Genomic DNA, 12,819 nt, shown 5'->3' with positions numbered 1-12,819 from the left:
CAAGAAACGTACATAACCAGTTTGCTGCATTTCGTTATAAAAAATAACATCAGACAGGCCGGTGTCACCCCATGTGATGGTGTCACCCGGTGCGGTCCTCACCCCCCGCACCCCCTAGTGATGCCACTGTATCTGGTGATTGCTTATTGCGCTCATCAGCCCCAGCGCCTTACCTGCTCCTGCCGCCGCAGTGGCGAGCTGCTCATTACTGGACTAGGGGACTCTGTAATTACTGCTAATGGGCCCAGATGAGTGGTCACTCCTAAGGCTTAGGGGTCCTTTAGCCTTCCTTTCAGGAGGCGACTCTGAACGATTGCAGAATCAGCTGACCTTTGACCCTTGGTCGGTGAACTCGAACAGATTCTCAAAGTGCTTCTTTTTATGTCCTCTAGAGCTCGTCCCAGGACGAGGCCTATGCCCTGATGCAGCCGCACTCTGCTAGCTTCTGTCTTTGCCTCACTCCTCGTTGAGGTGTCGTCATTCGTGACTGCTGCATGTTGGAGAGCGTTGGGTGAATGCAGGGTCAGGGGCCTGGTGGAGAGCGTTGGGTGGGGTGAGTGGGGGGAGGGATGCAGGGTCAGGGGCCTGGTGGAGAGCATTGGGTGGGTGGGTGCAGGGTTATGTGACTGGTGGAGAGCGGTGGGTGGGTGGTGCAGGGTCAGGGGCCTGGTGGAGAGCGTTGGGTGGGTGGGTGCAGGGTTATGTGACTGGTGGAGAGCGGTGGGTGGGTGGTGCAGGGTCAGGGGCCTGGTGGAGAGCGTTGGGTGGGAGGGTGCAGGGTTATGTGACTGGTGGAGAGCGGTGGGTGGGTGGTGCAGGGTCAGGGGCCTGGTGGAGAGCGTTGGGTGGGAGGGTGCAGGGTTAGGGTCCTGGTGGAAAGTGTTGGGTGGGTGGGTGGGTGCAGGGTCAGGGGCCTGGTGGAGACCGTTGGGTGGGTGGGTGCAGGGTCAGGGGCCTGGTGGAGAGCTTTGGGTGGGTGCAGGGTTAGGGGCCTGGTGGAGACCGTTGGGTGGGTGGCTGCAGGGTCAGGTGTCTGGGGGCCTGGTGGAGAGCGTTGTGTGGGGTGGGTGCAGGGCCAGAGGCCTCATGGAGAGCGTTGGGTGGCTGGATGCAGGGTGCAGGGTCGGAGGCCTGGTGGAGAGCGTTGGGTGGGTGGGTGCGGGGTCAGGGACCTGGTGGAGAGCATTGGGTGGGTAGTTGCAGGGTGAGGGGCCTGGTGGAGAGCGTTGGGTGGGTACAGGATCAGAGGCCTGGTGGAGAGCGTTGGGTGAGTACAGGGTCAGATGCCTGGTGGAGAGCGTTGGGTGGGTGGGTGCGGGGTCAGGGGCCTGGTGGAGAGCATTTGTGAGTGCAGGTTCAGGGGCCTGGTGGAGAGCGTTGGGTGGGTGGGTACAGAGGGTAGAAGGGTGCGAGGCAGAGGGGAGAAGGGTGCAAGGGAGAGGGGAGAAGGGTGCAAGGCAGAGGGGAGAATGGTGCAAGGCAGAGGGGAGAAGGGTGCAAGGCAGAGGGGAGAAGGGTGCAAGGAAGAGAGGAGAAGGGTGCAAGGCAGAGAGGAGAAGGGTGCAAGGCAGAGGGGAGAAGGGTGCAAGGCAGAGAGGATAAGGGTGCAAGGCAGAGGGGAAAATGGTGCAAGGCAGAGGTGGAGTAGGGTATAAGGGGGAGGGGGAGAATGTTGCAAGGGGGCGAGTGAGAAGGGTGCAAGGGGGAGGGCGAGAAGGGTGTAAGGCAGAGGGGAGAAGGGAGCAAGGGGGATGGTGATGAAGTTACAAATTTGCCCCCCCCCAAAACATTTCTGCGGATGCTCATGATCAGAGCCCACCCCACGTAAACTTCTTGTAACGCCACAGAGCTCCTTGAGTCTCGTTAGCCTGGTTACTTTTAGTGGGAGTGCTTTATACTACTCTATGATGGTGTTGTATGCATTGAAATGCACTTTATAAGATCTTTGTGATTGCAAATAAAGTTTTATGACAGTGATGGCTACTCTCTGAATCCTTCATCACGTCTAGGCTTGATTCTTCATGTAGGCCAGTGGTTCCCAAAGGGTGCGCCGCAGCACCCCGGTGCGCAGGTAAAAAAATGGTGGGGAGCCACGGCCAACTGCCAATTAGGTCAAGGGAGCCACGAGTCAAAAAAGTTTGGGAACCACTGGGTTAAGGGTTCAAGGCTCCATGCCTCAGAGTGGCAAGAGGACGATAGCTTAAGGGTTCAAGGCTCCATGCCTCAGGGTGGTGAGAGGGTCATTCATGGGTTACGGGTTCAAGGCTCCATGCCTCAGGGTGGTGAGAGGGTCATTCATGGGTTACGGGTTCAAGGCTCCATGCCTCAGGGTAGTGAGAGGGTCATTCATGGGTTAAGTGTTCAAGGCTCCATGCCTCAGGGTGGTGAGAGGGTCACGGGTTAAGGGTTCAAGGCTCCACCCCTCAGGGTGGTGAGAGAGCCAGGTCAGCAGTGCGAGGAGTCTGCTTCTAGGGGTGGAAGACGGGCATAGCACGTGCCCCCCGAGGTGCCCACCCTCTGTTCAGTAAAGCACCCTCTGTCTCACCACCATTTTGTCTTCCTTCCCCATCACCCCTCCCCCTCCAGCCCCGACCTGCACAGCGCATCGGTGCAGGGCGTCTGTAGGCTCACCGCAGTCTCCTGCAGTGCCGCCTCCTCTTGCAAACACTTCCTGTGTCCCCGCCCCCACCTCCCCCACTCCCCACGTTCGTGACGCTGATGTCATCAGGGTTCAGAGATCCGAAACTTCAGAGATTTATTTATTTATTTATTTATGCGTTTTTATATAGCGCAGACTTTACCCGAAGGCGTCAGATGCATTGAATGTGCCAGCAGATACAGCCCTCCCTCCCCCCCGCCTCGCCTTGTTCAAGGCAGGCTGGCTCTGCCTTACCTTCGGTGCAGCAGCGTCACTACCACCTGGTGTGTAAAGGTACCAATATTATCATTAAGGTATTAATACTGTCCCTAGGCAGAGCAGCGAAGCCCCCTCTGGATGTGGCACTTAACTCACAAAATAACTCTAAATGCATTGAAGAACATAAACAACTCTTGTAAACAAAAGACAATTTGACTGCATGGAAGTGAAAGTAAAAGCAGAATTTATTTAAAATCTATTCTCAAACGTATTCCGATTGTACAAACTAACAATCCCGCAATGGTACTAAGGGCTAGATGTACAAAACCTTTTTTGGGTTGCAAACATTCTGATTATCGAACGCAAAACAGCAGTAATATACAAAACCCTAAATGTGATTCAGTAACCTATTACCGAATCACAATTTGCGTTTGCTGACCGGTACTTCAAAGGGGCGTGTTTAGGGCGTCCCTTCCAAATACTGATTCACATTGGTATGTATGACTGTTTTGCCACCGAAATGTGGACACAAAGCATTTGCACTTTACCGCCAACTCAAAGTTGATGCTAACCCATTTGCAAATAGGAAAGGGTCCTTTGAGAATGGTTGAAAAATATTTTTTTAAGATTGCCACCTACCTCATTAATATTTATGAGGGAGGTCTATTTGAGAACCACTATGAATCGCTATTAAAGGCTAAATAACCCCTTTGTACATTAGTGATAGTGATTACCAAATAGCAATTCGCAAAAAAATCGCTATTATTCTTCCTCGTACATCGAGCCCCGCTCTTAATACACAGGGAGAGAGTGGAAACATTGAATGACCACCCTCTGATGACGTATCCGTGGGTGATGATAAAGGCTTTGTTCCTCTCTTGCATATCACGTCGTTGGCTTTAGTAATCTTCATTGTCACTTGACAACTGTACAACACACACTAACCTTTGTGTAGTATTTTGATGTAATTTACAGAAGTACAGTTTGGGGTTCCAACCTCCCAATGAGAAAGTAACTCCTCCCTAGCAATGTAACAACGGCACCCTACTTTCCAGAGATGCTGCCCTGAGTGTTCTACCACAAGGTACACATAACTTTCAGAGACATTTTTCTGAGCCACCTCCTCCCCTGTCTCAAACTACACGGTCAATCTCATCCAGTCACTTGGGCATTGCTATCTTCCAACATACTCACAGCACACCTCTCCACCAGTATCCTAAAACAAATTCTTACCCAGTAAATTTGTCTTAGCGCTGTAGTTTCCAAGGTAGCTCGGATCCGTGTTGGGCGTGTGGCACTCGTACTCGCCGACATCGTTGGCCTGCAGGTCAGTGATGTGCAGCAGCACGTGGTCGCCTGTGATCCGCTCCACGAAGATGCCTCGACTCTTGACGCGTTCCCCGTACATGCTGTAGGCAAAACCTGGACCTTGTGTGCTGACTACCTGGATCTCTTGCTGAGGAGCAGAGGGGAGGTAGACGGACCAGTGGAAGGTCTGCTCTGAAGGCCCCTGGTAGCCACTCACTCTGCACCAGATGGTGATGTTGTAGCCCTTTGCCCGAATCAGAGGACCTTTCGGAACCATTACATTCCTCTGCGCAGCCGAGAGCCCTGTGGACAAAGGCGACAGAACAGGAATAGTCAGTGCCCACTAGGAATCGGAAAAGATTTTGTGTATCTGAACAATTAGATTTTACAAAGAAATTAAAGATTTAGATCTCGGCAGATGGGTTACTCCATCACAACAATGACGGATAGCCGGCCTGTGGAATTATGAATACCATAGGATATAATGGGATTTATATTTCGGCGGATGGGATGGCCGTCACAGTTGTAAACTGTCCACAGAGATCCAAATCAGGCACTTAGTATCAAAAAGCTATCTGGAATGAGCCAATTCATACCAAAAATATATCGAAGAGGTGTCAATCCATCTTTGTAAACTATCTAGGAACAAACATTCACTCACGTAGGAGGAAACATGTAATCACCCAGTGACATTTAGGAGAACCAGGAAACATTTCCCACGTGGCATAAGTTAATTTCAAGGCAGATCTGTCATGAGAGGGCACTACGAAGAGATGAAAGTAGGATAAACAAAACTTTACACTACAGTCAGCAACCAGTGAACAGGGCCTCGCCTCAACCTGCAGAGACTAAAAATAAAGGGAGACCAACATTATATTCAGAAAGGACCCTACATACTCCCCGACCCTCCGAATAACTCTATTTTTGTTTTGCCCTCTCACAGGCCTTTAGTGTGTTTGACATGGAGCACTTTGAAGTGGTAGAAAGATGACACAGTAGCGCTACAGAAAACTTTTAAATAAATATTTCTAACAAAATCTATAGGAAGGATCATTTCTGCATTCAAGAGAAAATTAAGCAAGTCTATGACTCTCTACGAGATAACTGAAAGGATTCATCCAATCTCACAAAGAGATTTAGGAGAAGATATTGAGTCTCACAGAGAATCGCAAATTGAGAATAATTTCAAGGGTGCAGGGGCGTTCTAAGGACACCATGTTGCACCCCTGAAAAAAGCATGGGTGCACATGTGGCGCACATACATGCCTTAAGGGCATGTATGTGCGTCACATGGCTCTTTGAAAAATGCAAAAATGAGCATTTTTCAAGGAATTCGCAACTTACCACCAACTTGAAGTTGGTGGTAATTTGGGATGTATGACGTTACAACGCATACTTTTACAACGCATACCTTTACAACGCATTTTTTACAACGCAACATCAATTACAACGCATTCCATTACAACGCATGCCATTACAACACATTTTTAAAAACCACCTTTACAACGCATTCCATTACAACGTATACTACCTTTACAACGCATACCATTACATTGCATGTTTAGAAAGTATTGGATAGTGTAGGGGTAAAAATTACTATTCTAACTTCAGGGGGGTGCAACAGTAGGGTAAGTGTTGGACAGTGTAGGGGTAAAAATTACTATTCTAACTCCAGGGGGTGCAACAGTAAGGTAAGTGTTGGATAGTGTAAGGGTACTATGCGTTGTAATGGTATGCGTTGTAATGGTATGCGTTGTAATGACTGCGTTGTAATGACATGAGTTGTAATTGTATGTGTTGTAGTGTCATGCGTGGTAATGGTTGCGTTGTAATGGCATGCGTTGTAATGACTGCGTTGTAATGGTAGTCCGTTGTAAAAGTTGCATTGTAAAGGTTGTTTCCCGGTAATTTGCCATTCCTTAAGGACAATTTGCAAACATTTTTTGCTTCATACATTGCATTTAAGGAATCGCAAACTTTGTGATTCCTTAAATGCAATTGCAAAATAAGGAATTGCAAATTTTGCGATTCCTTATTTTGCACCAGATTTTCCTTAATACCTACCATTTAGCAAATTAGCATTCGCAAATGCCGAAATTCTGCGAATTTCGGCGTTTGCGAATGCGAATTTGCTTGATACATATGGCCCTAAATGACCAAGAGATAAACAGAAGATGATGCTCATCTTTCCTGGAACATCACGGAAGATGTATGCACCGCGTGTCAGGAATTTAGGAGTCGGTGACTTATCATAAGGAATGATCAGGGAGTTTACAAATCTCTAAAATAAACATGGGAAGAGTAAGTAAGCCTTCAGGAAAGATGTGAGGACATGTGGGAAGTGATTAGATTTGTAATAGATATGTAGGGGCGACCACTCACTTTCAAAGGGTGCCTTATGATAGAGAGATTTACGCATGGTTTATTTAGATTTAATACAATTGCAAGTAATGTCTATGTATTAAAATGTATTAATTTATTTCAGAATTCCCTAATGTAAAATAATTGATTCCTTGTGGCTGGGAATTTGCTCCATCAGGACCGGGAGAGTTTTTGAGAACTGAAGATCAACTTGTACCTGCTACAGCTCTTGGAACCCAAATGTTACCCCTGCTTCTCCTTTCCAAGAGCTCTCTAACAAAAGGTGGATCCAGGCAACAAGGAGACATGATGTCAACTTACAGAGAAATCTAGGACATCTGCTCAACCCAGAGACCATAGTGATTGGAAAGCATGGAATAAAATAAAATAGAAGAAGGGATTTTTGCCTCAACATGAGAGAGAGGAGCTACTTCACCGAACACCGGGTAAGACGCTGACTCACTCAGCCGGGACGTAAAACGACATGCAGCATTACTACCAATGAATCAAGGGGAAAATGCACCAACTTGGTGGGATTTGTCCCCACAAAAGGTCCAGGATTCAAGACTTATCTTGTGGAACTTGAGGATGCAATACCTATTCCCACAGTTTATTGGGCTTCCAGGGTAGTAATCCACTATAGAATTCGCGACATCTGTGGTATGGGTAACACAGGGTACAGTGTAACTGCACCCCAATTACAGCAGTGGCCAGTGTGGGAGCATGAGTGTTTCCTTCCTCATATGTCCCGCTTCACATTTACTGCCACTTCACAACTGTTAGAAAACTGTCAACATACTTTGTGTTTTCTTACTTCTGATAAAGCTTTAGAACTGACATGGTCTGTAATATTTACCCATGACAGAACTTCCCATACCTAACAATTGTGAGTTAATTATATATACATTTAAAAAATTTTGTACATCAGGTCTTGAGTTTTAATCTATCTGCAAATTGAACCATGAGATTAAATTTTTTTTCCACAAATACAGATGTTGTATCATGAAATTAAACATAACTGTAGTCCATATGCAGCATTATTTACTGAAGATCTTATAACAAAAAAGTCTATCCAAAATTAAGTCAAACTCTCAAATCTCTGGTTTATAATCCACTTTAACCTTCAAAATATCTGTTTTAATGATAGCCAGGTTTTCTTGGGTCTTTGCTCCCGGTCCTTCTAACCTAGTGCAGTCTTCCATTGTTACACAACCTTATACTGTGGAGTTGGTGTCAATACTCCAAAGTTAAGAAGGGCGATCACCACATTTGTACTCGCCCGGTTCTCCTACGTCACATTGCCTACCACACTCAGTCCATTTCCTATTGTTAGGTTGGTGCAACTACTCAATCCCACCCAAATGTTTCTTATTCTCCAGTGTCATCCTTCTCCATTCGCAATCATGAGTCGTATCTCATGGCTTAGCGTGTTGGTCGGCACTCCCTTGCTTTGCAGCTAGAGTTGAACGTATGGACGTTGTTAGATCGATTGATCCAGCTGACGTTGGTTCATCTCCCAATGGTGCATTCGTTCCATAGGACAAGGTGCAGACCTTTGAAGCTAGACGGTTCCATTAAAGATTAATGTGGCCAACTAGATCCAGTGGGAAGCAAAACTCACCAAGTGCCATCAGCGAGAGGGCGATGTGCAGGACGGAGGCCATGGAAGGAAGAATGCATCCGCTGGTCCTTCACCAGCGCCGGCAAGTCGCTCACAGCTGCTCTTCAGCGAGACTGCCAGGCAGAGACGATCTCCTGCAGACTCTGGTGTCTCAATGTGGGCTTCTCTGTGGTTCCTGTTTCAAGGTCATTGAGACACAAGTTATGGAAATGAAAAAGGAAACAGCTTGTAGGACGCTGAAACCAATTCTGCACAGGAAGTGGTGTCAGACTGAAAAAAATAGCAAGTCACAAAGTCTGAGAGGTGTTGTTTTAACAAGGGTACCAACAGAAGTAAGTGGTTGCTGGGTTGAGGGCTGGCTGCACTGGGTTTTGTTGCTCAGGAGGCAGTCCAGTACAGAGTTTTTAGCGGAGGAATTGGGGGCTGGTGGGACGGGGGCTCTTTAGTGATCAAATCTTTACTGTCGTGACACATAGCAGCTAGAACTTGTATTTACCACTTTCAAGCATTGTGTGACATCTCTGAGATTTTACCATACACATATAGGCCCTCTAGAACTAATGGAGAACCATGGGGATTCCTTTCACATTATATGAAATTTAATTTGATAAAGTTTTACATAAAGAAAGTATATAATAAAGTTTAGACTAACACGTCAGCACACGGTATAGTGTTAAGACATAGGCACAGTAACCTTTTGTGGGGTCAGACAGTGGCGGCTGGTGATCTTTGAAAGTGGTGGTGCGTAATAGCGGCCAGGAGTGCACTCGATTAAAAAAGAAATCTGCCTCACTCATACTCACTCCCTCTCATATTTACTCTAGTTCACCTCATTCACCCTAACTCACATTCTCTCACTAACTCATTCTCACTCATATTCACACACTGTCACTCACACACAAACGTACTCATCCTCACTGGTTCTCATTCTCACTTATACACACTCACTGTCTCTGGGCCCTGGTGCAACTGCACCTGCTGCACCACCTTTAGCTACACCCCTGACTCACTTCCACTCCCTCTTACAATCACTTGTTTTAACACACTCATAATCCTTCACTCGCTCCCTCGTACTCACTTCCGCTTATTCATACATACTCTCAAACTCAGATTCTCACTCACTTTCACCCTCATTGACACTCCCAAACATACACTTTCACTCAACCCCATTCACTCTCAACCACTCACAAACATGTGCACACATACGTAGAGAAATAACATTTCTTTTTATTGACCTGTTTCTTCTGCTGGCTCCCCAGCGGCTCCATGCCAGCAGCAGAGCAGGAATCTGGTGCTGGGTTTTGCAACCAGCCATGTGCTGAGCATTGCAACCAGCATGACTCCCAACGAGGACCCCGACGGAGCAGCAGGGCAGGATTGAAAACAAGCATTCGCAATGCAATAGGTCTCGCATTACTCAAAGTTTGAGCTATTGGCGTTGCAAAATACATTAAACGTTCAGTAATGCGAGACCTATTGCATTGCAAATGGTTGTTGTACTTGTTTTGGTTTTCCCATCATACTCATTAGCTTACAAATTTCAGCAAAAGTGCTGTTAGCTAGATGGCGGGGCTGACTGAGGGTGTCACACAAACCATAGGGCCACTTGTCAGCTGTGTGCCAATACAAAAATGCTTCCTATTGCATGGATGACTTCCATTTCCTATGTTAACAAACAGGCGCATTTCACAAGGACTAAATCTACTCCAAAAAAGACCTAGCTTCAGCTTCTTTACACAATACACATTCTGGGGCAGATCAGCAGTGATGCGCCAGTTATTGTGCGTCACGGCAGACACCTCTTGTGCCACCTAACTTTAGGACTCCTAAATGCCTTCGTTGAATGCCGAAAGTCTTAACATTAGGATTGTTTTCAATTTAGGGAGTAGTAAAGTTAGGAGTCCTAACTTTAGGACTCCTAAACTGAGAAAAATCCTAACTTTAAGCCTTTTGGTATTCACAGAAGGCATTTCGGAGTCCTAAAGTTAGGACTCCTAACTTCCGTGAATACCAAAATGAGTAAGTACCTTCTGTGAATACCAAAATGGTAGTAAATTTAGGACTTTGTCTTAAGTTAGTTCTGTGAATTGGTCCCAGAGACAGAGGGGCTTCCTTGAACAGATAAGCACAGACAAGGGACTTCTTATCATCAAAAGGCTGTGTCATAGTCTTGGAGCTGCAACAGACAATCTAAGGTGCCTTTGCTTGGTAATTTTAAACGGGAGGACAGTTAGGAAGGAGTGACTGTCATATCTCAGGTGCTTGTTAGGTTTGTAAGGTGGGATGTGTCCTTCAGATAGAATGGGGTGCTATGAAGAATATGGAAAGAAGTCTGAAGATAAAATTTATTTTTTTTCCAAGTACCGAGAGCCTAGGGTCTGTGACGTGTTCAATGTCCATTAGAATTAAAGCAGCATGCCACATTCATGAAAAATAAATGCAAATATTGAAGCGGCCCAGATTCATGTCCATGATCTGCTCTTTGTAAATTACTGCCTAAAAAGTAATTTAATACACTTGCTCCACTCTTATCAGCTACAAAACCAACAATAATTATTCCACATTATGCCTCTTGCACTCATACCTCTGGACTGAATAGTGCACTCACAAGTGTTATGTATTTTTGGGTGGATCCTTATCGCCTACCTTGAAGGAGAACACTAACAGGCGTGTATGTTCTGAAAATCTTTGCGACTTGGAGTGATCACGCAGGACAGATAACCGGTCAGGTTTTTGGTGTACAGGGGAGTGATGCCTGGGTAGGGGTCTGGTTGTCCATACTCTTCGTAGCCTCAAACTGGTAATGTGTTGTTTCTCATGTAACTAATTGCCTTGTCTGAGCTCTTTCTGAGGGAGTTGCTGCGGTCAAGTTCACGCTGTGTTAGTCACCTGGAGAGCTCACCAGTGCCTCTTGCTACCTCTTCATTCATTTGCACACAGTGGCATCTGGGACCCGGGACACTGTAGGGACAGTACTCCTACTGACAGCGGCCGTGATGCGTTTTCAAGCGCTCAGTATGTGTGTGTCTGTCTCTAAGCGCTCGGTGGCCAACGCTTTTTGCATTGCTTTTGGTCTCAGCACACTAACATTTCAATCTCCGTGCCTTCAAAGCACTTCACATGTGTACGCTTCACGGCTCAAGAGGTTAAAAAGCTGCATATCTTTTGGGTCGAGGTGTATTACATTGAAATTCATGCGTGGATATCACTCAGCACCATAAGGAGACGCAAGACAAAACCCTTAACATCTCTCTGGAAAAATATATGATATACAGATTGAATCAGCACACAAGAGCTTGACTGCTCTGCCTTTCTTAAAACAAGTGGTGCGCGGGCGTGCCACACTGCCGCCATGTGGTTTCAATTATCGAGCCCATGTCTGGGCACGATAATTGAAACCACATGACCGTCAATGCGCGTAACAGACACCAATAGGCCATGGGTAGAGCAATGCACCCGCCTTTGGCCTATTGCGTGCTCTCTTGGTACAAAATACGCACGCAAAGCCCAATAGCATGCCCCTAAAGGAAAAGCACACACTTGTGCGTGTGCCATTCCTAGGTCAGCTTCTGAAACCCCATTTTTACCTACTAAATGTCTCCCGCTGCGCACTGCACTGCTAGGCGCGGGACCTAAAAAAACTCACCTCAATCCCTCTCCCAGCTTATGGATAGGACCGTAAGCACAGCCCTATCAGAAGCTGGGGCACTGCTGGGGCTCCTGCCCCGCTGCTCTGTGTGGCTTTTCACTGGCCGCAGGGATGCACTGATGTGTGACCTGACAGCCACATTTTAGCAGGTACACTGTGCTACTTTAGGCATGGGCAGTATGTCTGCTCAACAAAATGGATTGTGCCACTTTGAGGGGATGGATGTTGAACTACGACCCTCACATGCGCAATCCAAACATCCAGCGACAGTGTCTTATTTTGAAACATCACTCTGTGGCTGCATCATGCCTCTGCCCCCTCCTCCACTAGTCATAGAGAGCCTGGAAAAAAGGAAGGCAGGGCTGGCCTTCACACTGGCACTGTTCATGAAAACACAAACTGTATTTTCATGAAACCACAAACTCATATTTTCATGAACACTGCTAAATTGAGAAATGCACTTGGGGTCTCAAGGAAGGCTGGGGGCTGCACCCTGAAGCCCCTAATAAGGAGCCAGCAGCCACTGAAAGTGATCTGACTTGTTACACAGGGCAGGAAGATGATTCCAAATTTTCCAAACTGGTTCCTGAATGGAGCGCCCACCTACTTAAGATTATACAGCAGACTGCTGTTAGATGGCGCATGGGGGCATGGAGGTACAAAAGAAATTATGCTGAAGCACAGGTAACTCAGCAAAGGTTTTTTTGGTGTTTTTTTGCAGAGTTTTATATAGCGAAAACTTGACCCGAATTGGGTATCAGAGTGCCTTTGCATAGCACCAGTTTCATTAAAGTCTTCACTCAGGAACAGCAGCGGAGACCCAAGATCACATGAAGATTAAGCATGGGCTGAAAATTCATTCCGCTCGCGGAATTTGTGGATTTTTGGCAATTTCGCGGTCCACGAATCACGCGAAATTGCCAAATAATCCACAATTCACAAGTTTGCGAATTTTCTTGCTTGTTCGCGCTTCAAAAATACAATCTCGCGTGTGCTGCGTTGACTTACCTTGATTCTGAGTTT

At 46.7% G+C, this 12,819-nt stretch overlaps 1 protein-coding gene across 2 annotated transcripts in view; it reads right to left on the bottom strand.

The window, feature by feature from the left end:
- Positions 1-8,304, bottom strand: part of LOC147699082 (immunoglobulin superfamily member 3-like) — a 138,940-nt gene extending 130,636 nt beyond the window's left edge. For both annotated transcript variants that reach the window (XR_015299394.1, XM_086935652.1), the window contains exons 1-2: positions 8,148-8,304; positions 4,091-4,468 (exon numbers count right to left, since the gene is read on the bottom strand). Coding sequence is in view for 1 of the 2 variants with exons in the window: in XM_086935652.1 (XP_086791778.1) it covers positions 4,091-4,468; positions 8,148-8,190 (421 nt within the window). In the remaining variant the exon portion in view is untranslated. The remainder of the gene's footprint in view (positions 1-4,090; positions 4,469-8,147) is intronic.
- Positions 8,305-12,819: the final 4,515 nt, after the last annotated feature.

This window comes from Lissotriton vulgaris, chromosome 8 (assembly GCF_964263255.1).
Source record: "Lissotriton vulgaris chromosome 8, aLisVul1.2, whole genome shotgun sequence".
Taxonomy (NCBI): Eukaryota; Metazoa; Chordata; class Amphibia; order Caudata; family Salamandridae; genus Lissotriton; species Lissotriton vulgaris.
The sequence above is the reverse complement of the archived record's forward strand: the minus strand, read 5'-3'. Positions and strand labels throughout refer to the sequence as shown.